Raw genomic sequence first — 22,280 nt, 5'->3', positions numbered from 1 at the left:
TATGACTAGTACATCCAAGGAATATTCCAAAGCCAAAAGTCATCCATTTCCATGCACGCAAAAACCCGAACAGTAAAGTCACGGTGTTGAAACTTATTTTCGGGCTTCATTTGGTGCACATTGTGAATCCTGTAGAGATACCAGTGTAAAATGCGCCGCAAAATCTCTTGAACTGTTGACGACAGGAGAGTCAAATTGCGTGACAGCTCGAGCGCTGGCTGCAGAATTTGAGACATGTGCTGCACGGTCGTCTATAGCTACAGCAACTTCATCAACAGCTGCCATGGGTATGGGTCGCATCCCTCTCTCCACTGCACCAGCTAATACACCCGTTTCTTCAAATTACTTGATCAAATTCTTTAGCCCATTTAATGACATGGGACCTCTTCGCAGCTGTCTCTGTCTGCATGTTTCCGCAAAGAAGCCGTGCCTCGCGGTCTTAGGCGCCTTGCCACGGTTCGCGTGGTTCTCCCCGTCGGACGTTCGAGTCTTCCCTCGGGCGTGGGTATGTGTATGTGTGTGTTATCCTTAGCTTAAGTCAGATTAAGTATTGTGCAGGCCTAGGGACCAATAACGTCAGCAGTTTGGTCCCATAGGAACTTACCACCAAAAAATGCAGCGGTGCCATTGCTGCTGTTCTGATAAAGCAACTTTAATAGCAGTGCATGATCTTTCTTCTCTGTAGGTATTGCGTCTCATGTGGAGAATTTCAACCTTCTTAACCTTTTACAGTCACCTCACGAAAGAAGTGTACATACGTCACCAAGCGATAGACAGCATACTGACTTCAAAATCGGAAACATTTCACATTGTGACTGCCTACAGCGCTATATTTTCACGTGGTGGTGGAAAATGGATCTAGTAATTTTCCGTCGTATTCCGTGAGTGCACCGATTAATGAACAGCGTCCAGCAACACATACAGCCCGCCCTACTGCACTCGGAACACTGCCAGTTTTAAGTGTAACCACCCAGTATGTGATTTTTTTGATTCAGATTTTTTATGACGTATAGGTGAGATCAGCCTAAAGAAATACTGTTCGTGGGGTATTTCATGCGATGTGCAATGTCCACGGAAAATTTTGATTGATTTTCCGTTGCAGGCAAGATGCTGTGGCAAGGTAATTTTACATGCCAAATCAATTAGGCGATCTCAGATTGTTCAGTTCTGTATTCCTTATGAGGATGCTTCTTGACGACAGCAAAACACGGAGAGCAATCCTTGCGTCCAGCACCTTTAAGTGGGGTCGCTGTGCTGCGGCACGCCGATTCCTTAGTACGACCAAACAATACTTTACTCTTAGAGTTGTGCCTTTCGCGTTCGATACGTGTTCATCATATTTTCTCCGAGAAATAAATGTTTTTCAAATTTGTAACTTCATGGAAAGGATAGGGAAATAATATTCATATCCCTTTTCAGCTTAATGTTTGTGGTGATACCGTCAAGTTAAGAACCAATTTTCACTTTGCAGCGGACCTGAGCTGATATGAAATTCCTGACAGATGAAGACTGTGAAATGGACCAGGAGTCGAAGCCCGGACCTTTGCCTTTCGCGGGCAAGTGCTCAATAGACTGAGCTATCCGTTCACAACTCAAGCCCCGTCATTTCTTTGCTATGCCTGCCTTCCAGTAGTGCTAGTGCAGCACAGTGCGCAGAAGAATTTCTGTGAAGTCTGAATGGTATGAGACACGTAGTATCGGAAGTAAAGCTGTGAGGGCGGATCGTGAGTCATTGTTTACTGCAGTGGTTTCTGCCCCTGTTGCTATATAGTTCCATCCGTGTCAGTTTGCTATTAACTATAACACACACTGTGTATAATAAATAGCTTTGTACCTCACTCGTGTATGTGTTGCTGGACACTGTTCATTAATCGGTACTCTCACGGAGTATGCCGAAAAATACTAGTTCCATTTTCCGCCACCAGGTGAAAACAGGGCGCTGTAGGCAGTCACAATGTGAACATTATTTTAAAATATGTCAGTTAACGTGTTGTGGATTGCAATGGCCAATTCCAGTTTACAGAAAACTTTTCACAGTATTTATTGTGTAGTCGGTGTTGAGAGACGCCGTGTTAATTTAATAGTAACATCAGACATTCCACAGATAATGCAGTTATCTCTAGTGAAGACTGTCTGAGAAAATCTGCACGAATATTCTGTGAGATCTTGATAAGCTTTCGAAGCTATGCAAAGATTGGCAACTCACTTTAAATGTTCAAAAATGTAAAACTATTGTCTTCACGAAACGAACAGAATGGTACCCTATGCTTACAGTACGAATGAGTGACAGTTGTAATATAGAAGTTATAAAAATACTTCGATTTAACTATTTGTGGGGATATGAAATGGAACGATTACATAGTCTCCGCCTTAGGTAAAGCATGTGGCAGACTGCGGTTCGATGGAATACTACGAAAATGCAATTAGTGTACAAAAGAGGGTGCATATAAAATATTCGTGTGACGGGCTATGTATCACTCTCATACGGATCACTAAGACAAAATTAGAGTATTTGGGGACAGTTTAAACTAAACTCAACAAACGCCAGTTGGCGTTTTTCAGCGAACTCTGGTACTTCCATGCGAGCCTCACACAATGTCTAAAAGAAAATACGGCAGAACTTAATATTTACCATTGTCAAAGGCACCTGTATATGGCAAATTTTCACAACACTCGACATCTCCGTTTTTCAAGATTCCACAAAACTCAGCTAATATTCCTTTTATACTGTACAGCTGCAACTTACAACAAAAATTAAATTTAATAGCCTTTAAACTTGCTGGTGTTCACTGTCGGCATGTCGGACACCGTCCTACAAAGTAAACTGGCTCTTTGATAAGCGTTTCTTGAACAACAGTGCATACTGTCGCACTTCTCTTTCACGCTCAGCCACTGTTTCACTACAACGTTATTAGCTGTTGTAGTACACTCATTTGGAAAATCACTTAAGATGTTACAAGATTCAAAATATTATGAAACAGTACGGGAGGCGAAAAGTGCAAGTTTAAGCAGGAGCCACCAACGTCAAAAGAGTGGCAAGATGTAAATATAGATTGTCACCATATTGAAACAACAAAGGAAACAAAAGGCAAAGCAGGATGTTTGTGTCTGAATGGTGTTCATTTTAGAGATAGCCCGTATATGAGTAAAACAAAAGTGAGCAGAATAATTTCTTAGTACTATTAATGGAGGAAAATGAGACTTTTGCTGGCAAATAAACGTGCACAAGATGGAAATAATTTTAATCGGCGCCAGTCATCCCAAATAAGATTTAAATGAGTTTGTGACGATTTGCGGCTTGTGATAAACTACTGAAGGCCAAAATCTCACGTTACGTTTGGGTGATTTTCAGTTTTTCGCTTATATCTCGAAAACCACAGAAAATTTTCTAAACATCAGGATGAAGGAATATAAACTTTATCGCATAGTGACCTACTTAAGAGTTAAATTCGCTTCAGCCGTTTAGCGATAAACCATCTTTAAAAGGTAGCAATTTTTAACAGTTTGTCGAAAAGTGAATTGTGCTCATGTTCCAACGCCTTTAACTCAGGAACTGCTACTTGAAATGAAAAGTGCTATGCATAAAAGTTGTAGAGCATCAACTTCTGCGTAAAAGGAGCTCGTCAATTCTAAAATTCACCTCCGGTTTTGGAGAGTTAGAAATAAAAATGTGAAAGTATTCGTAGCGCTAAAGAAGAAACACAGATGAAAAAGTGGATACGTCGCATTTTGTAAAAAAAAAAAAAAGTAATTTCTAACATTTTTTCGCAATAAAGGAGATTAGTGATGAACTTAAATTATTGTTTCTTCAGTTCATATCTACATGGATGACCAGTATTATATTTATGAATTTTTTTGAATCAACTATATTGGGTAAAACTAAAAAATACCTAAACATATAACACGTCAGCCTCAGCCGCAAATAGAAGCCAATCTTTACCTAGGTTTCAGCCAAAATAATTTCACCTTCATCAGAAGCTATTGATACTAAACTATTGCATGCCGTGTCAAGTATCTACATTACTTAGCTGAAGAGAAACAGCAGGCCCCACTGAGCGGACGAGGTCGGTAGGTCGCGAGAGCTGTGCCGGAACTAATCGCAGCGAGCAGCTATGTACCGATGGTGGCCATGCGCATGCGAGCGTCGAATTGGATTAACATAACCATTAAAACTGTTAATGGAGTAATATGTAATCGAACTTACTTCTGCGGAGACCGAGAACCCTATAAACCTTAGAAGTAAATTCGGTTACACATACACCATTAACAGTTTTAATGGTTATATTAATCCAATTCCTAACGTAAAGATAGCTACTGTTATGCATCTATATTTCCACGCGCGCATGCGCATGACCATCAGCAGTGCTCGGTGCACAGCCAAATTTCGGCATGCAATAGTTTAGTGTCAATAGCTTCTGAACAAGGAGAAATTATTTTGGCTGAAACCTAGGTAAAGATTGGTTTCTATTTGCAACTGAGGCTGACGTGTCATATGTGTAATTATCACAGTTGCTGACGGGGCTGCACGATGTTAAAAATTCTTAAAAAATACCTCTTCTGTAATGGTCTTTATTTGAGTTTTGTTAAAGCGGTCCTCAATTACAGCGCGCATAAGGACGATGAAACTGTCATTCTTCCCGCGCTGCATACGTGGATGGAAAGGGAAATGTGATTAGGGTTTCTTGTTGTATGCCCGAGACGCCATATCAGTTTCTAAACGTTTTTTTGAATCACCCTGTCGATGTAGACCTCGTAGGACGTGGCGAGAGTGACAGCGGGCTGTGGCTGTGTGTTGCAGGCGTGGCGGGCACGGTGGAGGTGCACCTGGAGAGCAAGGAGGGCGGCTTCTTCCTGAAGCACGTGTCGCGCCAGCACTACGCCGACCTGGGGCAGCACGCGCCGCCACCCAGCCCGCCCCCGCCGCCCCCGGACGACGCGGCCGCCGGCGCGGGGGCGGGCGCCGTGCTCAGCGTCGACCGCTTCAGCGTCGTGCAGAGCTCGCGGCCCGTCTCCGTGCGCGCCACCTACGGGCCCTTCTCCACCAAGCAGACGGTGAGGATTCCCCGTGTCACTAGTTTTGCGTCTGCACTCTATCGGTATAAGCTATTGGGGAACGCGGGTGCTAGATGAGCTCTGGTCGGTTTACTTTCAGCTTTGATCACATTACTCTTCTCACACTGCTTGCTTGCTTCAATTAACCACAAGCACAAGAATATTACTTACTGCAAAGAGCAAATACATAAATAAAAACAAAGAAATAATCAGAAAAGCACCACAGTGATAAACTTTGAGGGCCGGTATTGTAAGTTGCTCAAACAGATGCGAACTTTGAAATCAAAAATTTGTTACGTAAAACAGCTACTAAATCACATAAAAATGGAAACTCACGAAATTAAATCATTACAATACTGTAGTTTGCGACTGATTCAAGTTGCGGAAGGAACCACCTACAGGCCCTTGCTGAACGCCATCACCGGCCGCATGACATCAGCTTCGCACAACAGCTTACAATATGTACAGGAATTTCTAAAATACAAACAAAATAAAAATGTTACTACATTTAAAATCTTCTGGGTTGTTAGGCCGCGCTATATTTCCTTCGAAAATAATCGATGTTTCGATCCCTTTGCTGGAATCTTCTTCAGGATATTTCGGTGTCCACTACTGCTAGAACACTGTCAGAGACCAGTGTCGCGTTATCTTATAAACGGGAGTTTTCCCGCGTTGTGCCGGAGAAGTATTCTCGCTTCTCCAGCACAAACGCGGGAATCTTCCCTTTATAAGAGAACGCGACACTTGGTCTCTGACAGTGTTCTACTAATAGTGCACACCGAAACATCGTGAAGAAGATCCCAGCAGAGGGGTCGAAACGTCGATTATTTTCGAAGGAAATATAGCGCGGCCTAACAACTAAGAAGATTTTAACTTTAGTGACAACGGCCAGGAAAGCCTGCAGACTTACATAAAATAAATAGTTATCACAAACCACTGAGTTAATATAAAATGCCCTCTAAAAGGAAACTCACCTGAGCTTGGTATTACAAAAAAACTTCTAAACAACAAATGGATGAACAATTAACACCACTTAAATGTGATGAAACACAGGTTGTCCAGACTTGCAGAGATTAACACGAACTTACAAAAATTATCTGTAAAACAAGTGAAACATTGAAAGCAGAGGTGCTCAACCTGTCGACCGCGATCGACCCGTCGATCACCACGGCTGAATGGGCCGGCCTATTCAAAACCTTTGTCGGAATGTCTGTGTAAATGAAGCGCTTTTGTAAAATACCAGGTTTTTGGCAATGAGTGTTCCACATGGGATCTGTAGATGGTTGATATGACAACACTGTCTCTGCATCTTTCATCTACATTTCACAGCCTCCAACGGTCACGCCAAGCAAGTCTTGTCTATCCCATAGGGAAGTAAATGGTTCAAATGGCTCTGAGCACAATGCGACTTAACTTCTGAGGTCATCAGTCGCCTAGAACTTAGAACTAATTAAACCTAATTAACATAAGGATATCACACAGATCCATGCCCGAGGCAGGATTCGAACCTGCGACCGTAGCGGTCCCTCGGTTCCAGACTGTAGCGCCTAGAACCGCACGGCCACCCCGGCCGGCATAGGGAAGTACTACTCGCGATGTGTAACCAGATGCGTTGTGAGTGGGAGTCACTGTGATCCGGGAGAGCGCTGAGGGTTTGTTGAGAGATGAGGTGCTGTGTGCAGTGCGGGGTTGAGCAAGTTCCGCCTCCAGTAGGCAACAAGAACCTTCCACACACAACAATGTGCATGACATTTCCTTAAAGTCAGAATACAATGCAGATAACTTTCGGAAATTAGTGAGTGTATAAAAGTGGCATCGTATGTTTTATCGTTTCCTGGATAAAATAATGTATGTGAGACAGCGTTTTCAACGAAGAACACTGTAAAATCTAAGAGTACAAATAAACTGACTGACCCTTACGTCTCACACTGTGTAAGGTTAGCTCTGACTATGCCAAGAATGTGTAAACCCAAGAATGAAATTAAATTTTCTTCAGCATTTATGATAGTCGTATTTTAATTTTCTTCACTTGTGTAATATCTTGAAAATTGAGTAGTTGGCTTGCAATTTTTGAAGGAGAGAAAATTACCTTTTATGTATTTTGTGTAATTAAAACGGTTAATTTTGGCTACGTTGCTGTTTTGTGCTTAAACCTTTATGAATTTTTAAGTCAGTACATCTCTAAGTTGTCTAACTTGCGTGTAATATATTTCAAGACTAAAAATGTTGAGCATCTCTACTTAAATCAAGCCAGCAAACATAGCAATTAAAATTAAAAGGCTCAGGTGTGATATTTTAAGTAGGTACACTAACTGTTATCCGGTCTGTTCTCAAACAAATTACGAGTAGGCACAGCTGTGCAATAAATGAACCAAAATACGCTTTTGATTTTTTAAAAAAAAGAAAAAAAAGACTTTCAGTGACTACAGAAAGCTCTTTCGTATTCACAGGATCGCAGGATATGTACATTACTATGTTCTGGAGAAATAATTAGCACTTCAGTCACCTTGGTTCAGCATGTGCCCCGTTGACTAGTAGGCATAGGCTCTGCCATGGGCTTTGATAACTTGTTCCATGCATGATAGCATCAATGCATGTAAGCCATCCATGCTGCATTCGTCCAGTTCTAGAGTTCGTCTGTGATACTTCACAAGTAGGTCTGGGATAATTTTAAGAGAAAACACATGGTAGTTGGACCCACATATTTCATCGTTTATTGTTTCATGGAACACAGTTTATTGCTTGACAGCAATATTATAAGTACAATTTGAAAAAAATCTTAAATGAATAGCAATGCTCACAATTATTTTAAGAACTTAAGAACTTGAACTGGCTCAATTCATTAATAACTAATTTTAACAATTTATGCAATTAAAAGCACGGGTTAAAACCGGGGATTTACACTTGGCAAGCACAAGAAAGAAATCACATCGACTATGCATGGCAACAAGTGGGTTCTTGAAACAATTTTATCAGTAAAATGAATTTCAATGACAGGCACAAAATGTGCTATTAATTTACAAGCATGTCAACACGTCACAGATGTGGACAACGCCCATCCAAAATGCAGAACGAGTAAGAAGTCAAGCTACTGACTGTGACTGTTGTAAAGCCCTTAACAATGTATAAGCCTTAATAAAAATTCATTAAGCAATAAAACACACAATCCTTCAAAAGCTGGGAAAGCAAAAAATTTAAATGTTACTCCCAACTGGGACACACCAGCAGAAACATTGATAATGACCCTTAACAGAAAAATACAACTGCCCAAAATACGAGATAAGTTGGGAGAACATGCAATTTACATGTGATTCCCAACTGGTACACACCAGCAGAAACTTGACAATGGTCTTTAATAAATATGCAGTTACCCAAAATACAAGGAAAGTTGAGAACTACATGAGACGGCTATAAGAGCGAACAAGGAAAAATCAGGCAAGTTCACAATGAGTGGAGTTAGCTAATTAATGTGGTTAAAAAGAAATGTTCAGCAGTTTATATTGATAAGTAAAAGCCCTTAAAACTAAACGTGCTCCGTAAATAGCAATTAGGGTGCGAGGTTTAAACGAATATTTAAAGAGCAGGTGTAGTGGGGAGCAACTTCGTGCTTGCAGAACGTGCTTTAAACCTCGTGAGCTTACTGAATTCAGGACTAACAGGACAGATTAGTGGTTCCCGATTAATCGGCGACACTCCGCAATGTCACTCATCAAACTATCAACTTCACTTAACTTGAACCACCACGACATGGCTGGTAGAGGCACCAGATCGCCGACCCAGACGTCGTGCGACGATGGAAGTGCCGCCGCAGCAGAAAGCAAACACGTCTGTGCTCCATGGCCTCTGCCAAAGGTACCTTGCGAACACACATCAGAAGGAAACAGTAATCTGTGCAAATAAGGCTACAGACGAAATAGCCTAAGATGTAGGAAATATCAACCTATAGCGAAACCGACTACACAAACAAGTTACAACCTTAACACTCATTAAAATTTCTTGTAAGGAGACTAAATATCAACGCCTACTGATGAAATTATTAAGACATACTCATCTACAAAGGGTGTTTTGCCTCCGACACAGATTATGTTACAAATTTAATTACGTCAACTCAGTTTATGACAGAATACTTGTATCGTTCACGGAACAACAGATTGCTGTCACCTACACCGACCGATGATGATACACACTATCACTCGGAGGCGAGTTAATATTACCTAAGAAGCTCATTAAACTTTCTGTGATGACCCTCAGCGAAACCAACTGCAAAGTAAAAATTCAGGGCGAAATCTCCAGAGAAGTGGAAGTGAAGAAGGGACTTAGACAGGGTGACAATATCTCCTCTTTTCTATTCAACCTTTGCCTATAAAAAGTCATAAGCCAGATAGAGTTAAATAAAAGAGGAACCTTCTTAAATCGTTCTCTGCAGTACCTAGCCTATGCTGACGATGTGGCATTACTCGCACGAAACGCTGCTGTGTTCGGCCAAGCCTGTCAACAACTGGAGAAAGGTGCAAGGGAACTTGGCCTGACAGTTAACATCGAAAAGACCAAGTATATGGCAATGACCAACCAACAAAATCTACCAAATCTCAGGATAGCCGACAGGGAGTTTGAAAGGGTGAGAGACTTCAAGTATCTTGGGTCGACTATCACTGAGACAAATGACATTGGCAGTGAGGTGAAAGCCAGAATAGCAGCAGGTAACAGATGCTACTTTCCCGTATTACCCATGCTTAGGAGTTCGCTTCTATCACGTAAATCCAAAATCCTCATTTACAAAACAATTATAAGACCAGTTGTTATGTATGGTGCCGAAACATGGACCATGACTGTAAATGAGGAAAGGATCCTTAGCTTATGGGAGAGAAAGGTGCTACGTAAAATATATGGCCCAGTATATGAGCAAAAATGTTGGCGTATTCGTACCAATGCAGAACTACAACACCTTTTTGAATAACCTGACATTGTTACTACCATTAAAATAAGAAGACTGCGGTGGGCAGGGCACGTGGTCAGAATGGAAGAAGACAGAGCATGTAAGGGGATTTTTGGTGGCAAGGCTGGAGGCAGACGGCAGGGGGGACGCCCCAGAAAGAGATGGGTTGATGGAATTGAAGAAGCTGGGTGTCGGAGTATGGAGACGGAAAGCCATGGATCGGATAGATTGGCAGGATATTGTGATGCAGACCAAGGCCCTCCAAGGGCTGTAGAGCCGAGGAGTAGTAGAAGACTAAATATCAACGCCTGCTGATGTAATGATTAAGACATACTCATCTACAAAGGGTGTTTTGCCTCCTATACAGATTATGTTACAAATTTAATTTCGTCAACTCAGTTTATGACTGAATACTTGTACCCTTCACGGAACAACAGATTGCTGTTAGCTACACCGATCGATTATGATACACACTGTCACTCGGAGGTGAGTTAATATTACAGGTCCAATTTCACATTAACACAGACGTGGCCTTGCAATATCAAATATCCAAAAAGTAAGAAAACAACACATATCTTCACTCAGATGTGAAGTAGCTGCGACTTTTAGCATTCCAAGCCGGCGTGTTATTGCCTCCAATCCGTACGGGTGGTCTTCAAGGTGTCGTAAAATCTTAGCTTGCAGAGTAGACTGAGAACTTGACGATCTGGCTCCAGGCGACGTCGCCTGCTCTTCCCGCAACTCGCTGCTACCAATCCTTAAGCAAGCCGGCAAGGCTTGCTTCCGACCCATTCAACCGCTGGCGGCCTATCGGAGCCCGTACCGGACAGGAGGAGGCCCCAAAAGCAACAACTTGCCAGTCACATGCCCTCCAGCCGACTGACTGCACCAGGACCCGCCAAACGAACGACACACGCCTCGACAAAAGAACCTATCTCGCGATATATGATCAGATCGATATCAGCAACCCAAGTAGTTAGTGGCGCCAGCGGAATGCCATGCCGCCAAAATTAAAGCCACTATGGCTCAGTCTGTGGTGGATGGCACTGGGTCTTCATGCTCGGTTCCTATTTGAACTTGGAACATGAGGTTAAAAGTTTTTAGCTTAGCGCGGACCAATGGTCATTTGCATAGCTTTTTGAACATATATCTTACAGTACGGGATATTAAAAATGGTTTGAACGACGAACCGGAGCTGGCGCCCAGGCATGCTATGTGAATCGATTGATTCCTTTTGCAAAAGATGTTAATTGGGCTGAAATTATTGCTCAGCTAATGGCATCATTTGTACGCGCACCGTTCGGATTTTACATGAAAAAAAAACACATTTTTCTGGGAGATTTTCCAAGCATGCCGCTCCTGTTCTTTAAAATTGTACGAATAAGTTCAAACTTTGCACGAAGGTAGAGAAATGGATGAAGTCAAAATAAAACGATTTATCCAATAATCTTTATCCGTTGTCGAGATACTAAACCGTCGAGCTAAGTGTTGCACATAAAATACATTCTTATATGAATTGAATGCGGAGTAACGGTTTAAAGTGATTCAAATAAATAAAAAAATGCATTCCTAAGATACAATTGAAAACTCGCTTTAAAAAATTCATTCTCACTTTACCCGCAATAAACACGTTTTCTGAGTGTTTCTTGACGCGTACCACTTCTATCTTTCAGACATCTGCGAACTGGTTCGAATTCTATAAGAACGCAGGCAAATACATGTAATTGGTGGTTGTCCTGTCGTTTTGTGAAAGATTCACAAATTGCTATGATATAAACAATATGTTTCGGAAGACAATAAAAGTGCCTATAGCGGACTAGTCGTCTAACGAGTGAACAGAAGAGCACATCGGTTGCCAGGCTATGACGGAAGTCGAAATTATGGTAGAGTGAAAGTTCGAAACCAGACTGAAAAATGCTCTTCTCATTATAGCATAAAAAAGACGAATAAGTACAGGGCAGAGTTAGGGATGTAAAATAGGGGAACTAGTTTTTCGACTTTTCTGGCAGCTTTAACATCTAATTCAACATGGATACTCAGCAAATCACATTTAAGTGCCTGGCACAGGGTTCATCAAACCACCTTCACAATTCTCTATTATTCCAATCTCGTATAGCGAGAACGAACTCCTATATCTTTTCGTACGAACTCTAGTTTCCCTTATTTTATCATGGTGATCGTTTCTCCCTACGTAGGTCGCAGTCAACAAAATATTTTCGCATTCGGCGAAGAAAGTTGGTGATTTTAATTTCGTGAGAAGATTTCTGCGCAACGAAAAACGCCTTTGTTTTAATGATGTCCACCCGAAGTCCTGTATCATTTCAGTGACACTCTCTCCCGTATTTCGCGATAGATGAAAATGCTCCAGCTTACTGAATCGAAGAAACAGGAAAGTTCCTTACCTCGACAGACTGCTATGGATTGTTTACCAGCTATGGCACTCAACTGTCCTCGCGAGTCTTAGAAGGATGGATCTGCAACAGTTTGGCATAACTGGTAGTTTTTTGAAAGATTTCATGATGCCTTCACCTGCCGTTCTTTTTATTTCAAGTACGATTGTACAATTTCAGCCTTAGGGGCCATTTACAAGTATCTAAAACGAAAGCATAACATGGAGTCATAGGAGCAACGACACACATGGCATAAAAAATAAAGTAAGTTATAATGCGCCTAGTATTTCTACAGATATGACTTGTTCCTACATCAACATCACAAATGTCACTAAAATATCCAATGTATAATGCCTTGTTTTAGATACTTGAGAATGGCCTAAGGCAGAAACTGTACTATCGTACTTGAAACAAAAAGAACGGTAGGTGAAGGCATCATGAAATCTTTCAAAAAATTCATCGCAGCTGCAGACCCTATCGCACTGAAAATTATATAATTGGTAGTATTGCATAGAACTTCAGTTACGTAAGTGCAATATAGTTGTGACGTATTTTCTCAGCCACCAACTAGCTTTCGAAGAAAATACATTGCTTTCTGGTCAGCATCTAGTTACAAGATTGCCGTAGCATTACAATTACGCGCTTCTTATGAGTGACAAAACTTTTTCATTATTCACGTATGGATAAGAACATTAGTCTTCATTTCTTCTGTCGACATCACATCACAGAAATTTTCTTTTAAGCCTCGGCATACTTTCACACATTTTAACAAATGTAGTCATGAGACACATTTCTTACAGGTCATATTCATGTTTTAATGATTTAGATCAAATCCCAAAGAAGGCAGGTGTTGAAAGGTGTGAAAATTACCGAACTAGGAGTTTAATAAGTCACAGCTGCAAAATACTGACACGTCTTCTTTACAGACGAATGGAGCAACGGGTAGAAGGTGACCTCGGGGAAGATTAGATTCTAGAGAAATGTTGGAACACGTGGGGCAATACTGAGCCTACGATTTATCTTAGAAGATAGATTAAGGAAAGGCAAACCTACGTTCCTAGCATTTGTAGACTTAGAGAAAGCTTTTGACAATCTTGACTTGAATACTCTCTTTCAGATTCTGAATGTGGCAGGGGTCAAATAGAGGAAGCGAAAGATAGTTTCAATTTGTACAGAAACCAGATGGCAGTTATAAGATTCGAGGGGCATGAAAGGGAAGCAGTCGTTGGGAAGGGACAGGGTTGTAGCCCATCCCCGATGTTATTCAATCTGTATATTGAGCAAACAGTAAAGGAAACAAAAGAAAAATTTGGAGTAGGAATTAAAATCCATGGAGAAGAAATAAAAACATTGAGGTCTGCCGATGACATTGTCATTCTACCAGAGACAGCAAAGGATTTAGAAGAGCAGTTGAACGGAATGGACAGAGTCTTCAAAGGACGATATAAGATGAACGTCAACAAGAGCAAAAGGAGGATAATGGAATGTAGTCTAATTAAATCAGGTGATGCTGAGGGAATTAGATTACGAGATGACACACTTAAAGTAGTAAATGAGTTTTCCTGTTTAGGGAGCAAAATAACTGATGATGGTCGAAGTAGAAGTGATATAAAATGTAGACTGGCCATGGCAAGAAAAGAGTTTCTGAAGAAGAGAAATTTGTTAACATCAAGTATAGCCAAGTGTCAGAAAGTCATTTCTGAAAGTATATTATGGAGTGTAGCCATGTATCGATGTGAAACATGGACGATAAATAGTTTATTCAAGGAGAAAATAGAAGCTTTCGAAATGTGGTTCTACAGAAGAATGCTGAAGATGAGATGGGTAGATCACGTAATTAATGAGGAGGTATTGAATAGAATTGGGGAGAAGAAGAAATCGTGGCACAACTTGACTAGAAGAAGGGATCGGTTGGTAGGACATGTTCTGAGGCATCAAGAGATCACGAAGTTAGTATTGGAGGGCAGGGTGGAGGGTAAAAAGCATAGAGGGAGACAAAGAGATGAATACACTAAGCAGATGCAGTAGGATGTAGGATGCAGTGGTTACTTGGAGATGAAGAAGCTTGCGCGGGGTAGAGTAGCATGGATAGCTGCATCAAACCAGTCTCTGGACTGAAGACAACAACAACAACATTGATTTAGATTTATGTTACATTACAAATTAATAATAAACTCGCAAGACTTTCTAATATTGTTTCCAACTTAGTTTTGCGTCCGATTACCGAAAAGTGCGTGTTTGCATTTCATGCGTCTCTCTAAATAACGTGGCAGCCCTGCCGCGCATCAATTATGAACATCCTGTTTACAATAACTCACATATTCCTCTTGTTCGTTTTACATCGTTTCTCGTTTTTTATGTAACGTGTTCGTGTAATTACACAAAAGCTCATTCCGCGGCAGTGCCGTTGAATTTAAAATCCAATTACAACCGTTGTAATAGCAAAAATTAATAGATAGTAATTTCCATTTGATGTTAGCATGGAACAGCGTCGTAAACATCCTAACAAAAGAACCCAAGCAAGTTGCATTTACTGAAAAAAGTGAATGTGTGCCAATTGCGAACAGAACTATTAAGCATTTGTTAAAAGATAGTGTTGTTTGAGTATTTCCTAAGTGCTTTACCACAACAAAGTGGTGGCAGGTGTATCGTCATACATGATGCACTTTTTATAGTGATAGTAAATCAAAATCAGTTATCCTACTTATTGTATTGATCTCCATTCCTTCGTCTTCCTTGGGTTCTGCAAACTAATGGGCTTGTAAGTGCTTAAATGAGTAAAAAATGTGACAGCAATTTAAAAGCAAGGCAGGACTCGGAAATATAGCGTATTTCAATGCAGATCGCGATTCCTGTATTAGGACAGAGAATAAGGACGTCATGAACATTATACATGATGAATCAGATGACAGTTGGGTGTTAGAAAAGTACACGTCAAAAAACTATATGGAGAGATCAGTCACACACTACTGCCTTGTAGCATATCAGTTGCTTGTGGTTTTCATTCTAAAGACTGGTTTGATGCAGCTCTCCATGCCAGTCTATCATGTGCAAGCATTTCCATCTCTGCATAACTATCGCAACTTGCATCTATTTGAACTTGCTTACTGTATTCATCTCCATGCTTTACTAGCACAATCTTTCAAAATTTTCTATTCTCTTCTTGTCTAAACTGCCTATAGTCCATGTTCCACTTCCGTACAAGCCTACACCACAACAAATACTTTTAGAAGAGGCTTCCTGATGTTTAAATTTGTTTAATGTTAACAAATTCCTTTTCTCCAGAACTTATTTTCTTGATATAGCCAGGCTATATCTATTTCGACCAGCATCATTATCTTACTGCCCAAATAGGAAGACTCGTCTACAACCCGTAGTTTCTCATTTCCTAATCCAGTTCTCTCAGTACTGCCAGATTTACTTCGATTACACTCCATTACCCAAGTTTTAGTTTCGCTAATGCCAATTTTTATAACTGCAGTCTCGTTTCTATAGAAATGACAGATAACGTTTAGCTCCCTTAATTTTACCCCTGATATGTTCAGAATTTCAAAGAGTGTAGACCAGTCAACATTGCCAATAGCTTTCAAATGCTCTAAATGTAAGTTATTTCTTGAAATTTTTTCTAGGATGGGTCGTACTTCATGTGTACCAAAACTGATCTTCCCTGAGGTCGGCTTGTACCAGTTTTCCTATTTTTATGTAAATAGTGCACGTCAGTTTTTGAAATCATAATGCGTCTTTTGTTGGACTAGAATTATAACTTTTTTCTCGAAGTCTGGGGTGTTTAGGGTCTCTCACATATCTTGCACACCAGTTGGAGTAATTTTGTCATGGCGGGCTTTCCCAAGTTTCTCTGAATAATACTGAGGGAATGTCTTGTGTTCTCTTAGGTCTTTTAGTGTCAAATTTTTCTCGAACTATCATCATCATCTATATGCATATTCCACAAGCTACGTTACGTTGTGTGGTGGACGATACTTTGTATACCAACGTCACTCCCTCCACCCCCATCCCCATCCTGCTCCAGTCGCGAATGGTTCGCGGGAAGAACGAATGCTGGTAAGCCGCCGTGTGGGCTCGAATCTCGCTAATCTTCCTGGTCTTCTCGCTAGATATGCCTCTAGTGCGATATTCATTTTGTCGATATCTGTTAACAGGGGTCGTAAAACACGAAATACTCCAGGAGCGACTGAGCAGCGCTGCTTCATGAAGGAATCAGTCGTGATTTAACGATGTGTTTCCAACCGTTCATCTAACACAATGTCTTTGTATAAGAGGTTAAAAAGAGTGGGAAATAATGGTCGAACAGCGTCTCGTAGGTCACGTATTTCTATACTCAGTTCTAACCGACGCTGGCGAAGGTTTGAAGAGCGACAGCAGGCACTGGATGACTGAAAGCGACTGACCTGGAGTGATGAATCACACTGTACCCTGTGGCATACCGATGAATGGGTCTGGGTTCAGCGAAAGGCTGGAGAACGTTACCTGCTACGAAGTGCAGCGCCAGCAGTGAACTATGGAGGGGGAATTGTTGCAGTACGGGAGTGTTTCTCGTGATCATGGTGTGGTCCCATTATTCAACTTAAGGAAACGGCTGTGTGGAAGGATATAAACACATTTTACAGCACCGTGTACTGCGTGTAGTAGAGGAACATTTCAAAGACGATAACTGTCCTCTCTGTCATAAACCAGCATCTGTGGGGTAATACTTTGTGGACAATATCATTTCCGAAATGGACTGTCCTGCCAAGAATCTGACCTGAATTCAATGGGACACCTTTGGTATGAGCTCAAACGTGGACTTCGCTCCAGGCTCCCGCATTCGACATCATTACCTTCTCTGGCTTCCGCTCTTGAAGAAAAATGGCCTGGCATTCGTCCTCATACATTCAAACCCCTCGTTGAAAATACCTCCAGCAGGGCTGAAGCCGTGATAAAGGCGAAACGTGGACACACCCTCTATTATTAATGTCTAACAATAGGTGTCTGGTTACTTTTTAGCAGATAGTAACACTCTCCGGCCCTGAGAGAACGAACGAAGCGTTGTTTCTATAAAAGAGTCCTACTCACGTTCATAAGCGAAAATTAATTTTTCCTTATAGAGTCTATTTCAGTCAGTGTTTACAAAACTGTTTGGTAGCTATACCGGCTTAGACTGCGTGCTTATGATAAATTTTTATGTAGTACTGATAATAACTAGTCGGTTGTTGTTATTTAACAATTTTGTGAGGTTTGATTGAAATAGATTTTATAGAGGAACGTAATGTGCTTACTCATGCTCACAAGCAATAACATGGTTCAAGTGTAAACAAAATATTTATTGCGTTGGAGACATCTTCTTACGATCTCCTGCCCCTCCTTCTCCTTCTTCTTTTTCATTTGTAGAATTAAGTCCCTCACCTGTTCCTATCCCAGTCTAGCGTCTCTTCCAGTGACCTCTGGGGTCTCGTTTCCTTTGTGGTTTGTACTTCAGTGCTTGCTTTATGAATCCTGCTATAGATATGTTATAACCACTTTACTCTTTTGTTTTATTCATTCGTTAACTGCATAAATTTCCAACTCGTATCGTTTTTGTACCGTGTCTGACATCTCAGATTGCAACCTTTCGTCCGTCACTTAATTTCATTTCTATGGCCTGTGCAAGTCTTTCGTCATGTTTTTGATACCTCCACGACTCTCTGCCTTATGTGCAACCATTACTTTATAAAATGTTATTTTTGTTCCTATCCGGACATTTTTGATTAGTCGTCTGAACTGCACCACACATCACCAGATATGTATTTGATTCACTCTGTCCGTGAGTTTAAAGCTTGTAGGTGATCTAATAGGTTAAAATGGGCAACTTTAATTAAAACATGACCATTGAGCACTATGCTGTAACGTGCAAGTTTTTTTTCTTTTTTTTTGCATTTAAAAACGTAATCTTATCTTTTCTCTGAGATACAGTATAATTGTAGTTATTGAATATATCGGCTAGGCAATTTATTGCCTTTTGTAAATCGTACTCGCTCTCTAGTAAATTATTCGTTCTTATGGTCTCTATTACAGTGTGTTAAGGGTTACAACCATTGTTCCATCTGCGCTGTCATCAGAAATTTGAAAATGCCGGCCGAAGTAGCCGTTCGTTTCTAGGCGCTGCAGTCTGGAACCGCGAGGCCGCTACGGTCGCAGGTTGGAATCCTGCCTCGGGCATGGATGTGTGTGATGTCCTTAGGTTAGTTAGGTTTAACTAATTTAAGTTCTAGGGGACTAATGACCTCAGAAGTTGAGTCCCATAGGGCCCAGAGCCAGCCAGGAATTTGAATAAATATTATTGTTTACTAAGGGTCTTATTCGGCTGTAGCAGCACTGTCAAGTGACATCTAAAATATAATAAATATCCATCGAATGTCTTCAGAGTTAGAATAGTACCGGCATTGCAATGTTAAAACCATAAGAATTTTCGATGCATTATACAAAATAAATTGTAGACCATGTAATTAAAACTTATTATCGTTTATATGTACACCAAAAGTGTCACAGAACGTCTAGAGTATCATTTTGCCTAGGCTTGCAACAAATATTTGAGCATAAAAGCAACACCAGAACAGTGTAAATTGCGAAAGATGAAGACATAACGGAAAATTAGTTAAGTGTACACTGGTGAGTGTCAAGACTGAATGTCAACATATGCGGATCAGTTAACAATATGTTTGAGAGGCAGTTAAATGAAAACCGAACACTTCCCACAACGGGACCATGAAATGATTTGCGTTCAAAAGTAATCACCACACGCTTTAAGACATTTATGCCACTGGGAGACGAGACGATCAATTCTGGTTTCGTAAAACGCGGTCGGCTGCTGATGGATCCACAACTGCGCCCACTTTTGCACTTCCTCTTCCGACTGAAGGCGACGTTCCTGCCTCTCTTCCTTCAGGTCGCTGACATTTCGAGCACGAGGGCAAATGGAAAAGCCAGCAGTGGAAACATCCCGCATCTCCCCTGCCAAAGAAATTCAAAGCATGTTACACAGGTACCGGTAAGGTCATGATGACCTCCTTCTTCAACTGCAGGGAAACTCCGCTCGTCGAGATTCCCGAGCGTTGAACCACAATCAATGCGTAGCCTTATGAACACACTTCGCAGAAGCTGCGCCACGAAGTCAAAACGCCCGGGAGTGCTGTCGGACGAAATCATCCTATTACACTATATCACGCGCCCAGGCACCGCCTATCGGACGAAGGCTTCACTACGCTTCAGCGATGTGGTTGTTAAACACTGGCAGGGCTCTGTCATTTCGCTTCTGCTTTTCAAATTATATATAAATGACATCCCAACAGTCTCCCTTGTTACGGCGAGTTTTTATGCGGACGATACGGCTTTTCTGACAACTGGACGACACTTGGACCAGCTAATCGCTAGGATGCAACGGCAACTTGCTGTAATGGAACGCTGGGCGCTGCAAAATAAGATAACGATCAGCCCGACGAAGACGGCAGCCGTTCTGTTCACACGGAGGAAACCAGTTCTCAACGACAGACTCCAAATAGCTGACCAATTTATCCCATGGTCGCCGGGAGTGAAGTATCTCGGTGTCTACCTTGACAAAAAATTACTCTTTACGCAGCATATTGACGACAAGAAGACGGCAGCCCAGAAGATGGCCAGGTCATCGATTCCGTTCCTGAAGAGTAAGGATCTCAACCCTAAGACTAAACTCCAATTGTGTAAGGCAACAGTGGAACCCACAATGTTGTATGGCTCCACCTCGTGGGGAACTACGTGCGTCTCCAACTGCAACAAACTCCAAGCGCTGCAAAACATTTGCTATCGATGGATCACAGGAGCTCCATGGTGGACAAGAAACGTCGACATCTGCACCGTACTCCACGAGACCACTATACAAGAGAAGGTCCATGACAAGGCTCTACGAGTTTTTGACAAGATCGATGCCCTTAGGGACGAAGTTCGACAATTAGAATCGGTAGGAACGGTAAACCCTGCAACATGGCACAAGTATCGAGTACCGAAGTCAATAACGTTTCACCCCCCCCCCCCCCCCCCCCCATAGGCAATCTGTCATAACACGAGGAAGCAGTCACACATAACAGCCTTGACACATTTCATCCTCCACAGGAGATAGACATCACCAAAGACAGCAGGCTAAAGGACCCATTGCGTGCCTGTTAAACGCTGCTGCATCACCGTACAGCCTTAATATTTAACAGTGTGATTTCCACATCTTTGGCGACCTGAAGAAAGACATGAGAGAACGTCAGTTTGAGTTGAACGATGAGCAGCAAGAGTGGGTGCGTTTGTGGGTCTGTCCGTGTCCGATCACTGACTGCTAAACAGGAACTGATTGTGGTAAATGTCTAAAAATGATTAGAGATACTTTTGAATGGTATCATTCCAAGGTACAGTTGTGGCGTGTGTTCCTTTTCATGTGACTACCCCTCATATCATGGACGAGCTAGTTGTAAAGGAAGTTAAGTTGCTTGTATCGCCTCGTGCTGATATGTATTGTCGCTATGTGACGATCAAAGATTACATGAAAAGCAAAGAGTATACTCCTATATCGATACACGAAATGTACAGAGCCTGTACGTAGCTATATTATGTTGAACGTAGAAGAAGCAATAGACAGTCTCTTGAGAAAAGCGCGTGCATTCTCCGGACCTAATGAGTGACGTAATATATATGCATTACGGTTTACATTTAAATTTCATGGATTTTATAATACATTGCAGAAGTATCGAAGATGTCTACCGGTACTTATAATTAAAGCGCAGCTACTCAGAGAGCTACAGTCTGGAACCGCGCGACCGCTACGGTCGCAGGTTCGAATCCTGCCTCGAGCATGGATGTGTGTGATGTCCTTACGTTAGTTAGGTTTAAGTAGTTCTAAGTTCTAGGGGACTGATGACCTCAGAAGTTAAGTTCCATAGCGCTCAGAGCCATTTGAGCCTACTCAGAGAAGTCCATTGTGGGCTGTAATTATCGTATGGCAGCTCCACTTTGCAAATATTCAAATGCGTTAATGCGAAACCGACTTAAGCTGGAAAAAGTAGTTCAAATTTTGGGCACCAGATGCAAATCTGGCGCTGTATCTCGTCGATATCTCCGGTGTCCATATTGAACAGACTATGAGAGTGGCGGTTAATAATAACATCGATATTACATTTTTCTCAATTGTCTCACCTTTTCTGCCGACGTCCCATTCCTAATCCATTACATATGGAAACATTTCTATACGTCGTTTTTGCATTCATAGCGTGACATTTGCCCTGCTGGCTAAGACTGAAACTAATTTTTTTCCAGAGTAAATCAGTCACGCATTAACGCATTAAAATATCTACCAAGTTTCTATACCCTACGATAATGGCACCCACGTGCAACGTCTGTGAGTAGTTGCTTTTTAATCATAACCAACCAGTATATCCTAGGGTCGACATTTTATAGCAAGTTATTAATCTACTATCTTTCTAGGAGGATTTCCACTCTGCAATGGTGTGGCGCTGTTTTGAAACTTAATAGCGGATGAAAGCTGTGTTCTGGACCAGAAATCAAATCTGCACTTCTTGCCTTTCTCGGGAAAAGGCTCTACTGAATAAGCTAATCTAGCGGGATGGTTCAAATGGTTCAAATGGCTCTGAGCACTATGGGACATAACAGCGGAGGTCATCAGTCCCATAGAACTTAGAACTACTTAAACCTAACTAACCTAAGGACATCACACACATCCTACTAGCGGGATGACCGGCCCTAATAGATTTACTAGTGAAAGCTCAGAGTTCGTGTGCCGGACCGGCACACGGTTTTGAATCTGCACGTGGGCAAAAAAAAAAAAAAAAAAAAAAAAAAAAAAAAAAAAAAAAAAAAAAGTAACAAGCCAGCTTTGTGTTGGTGAAGTCAAG

General features: G+C 41.5%; 1 protein-coding gene across 1 annotated transcript in view; it reads left to right on the top strand.

Annotated features, from left to right (window-relative positions):
- Positions 1-4,689: 4,689 nt before the first annotated feature.
- Positions 4,690-22,280, top strand: part of LOC124594487 (transmembrane protein 132E) — a 251,554-nt gene continuing 233,963 nt past the window's right edge. The window contains exon 1 of the mRNA XM_047132866.1: positions 4,690-5,052. Within this exon, the coding sequence (XP_046988822.1) occupies positions 4,690-5,052 (363 nt within the window). The remainder of the gene's footprint in view (positions 5,053-22,280) is intronic.

The sequence above is a fragment of the Schistocerca americana genome, chromosome 1 (genome assembly GCF_021461395.2).
Source record: "Schistocerca americana isolate TAMUIC-IGC-003095 chromosome 1, iqSchAmer2.1, whole genome shotgun sequence".
Taxonomy (NCBI): domain Eukaryota; kingdom Metazoa; phylum Arthropoda; class Insecta; order Orthoptera; family Acrididae; genus Schistocerca; species Schistocerca americana.
This window is presented reverse-complemented; position numbering and strand designations above follow the sequence as displayed.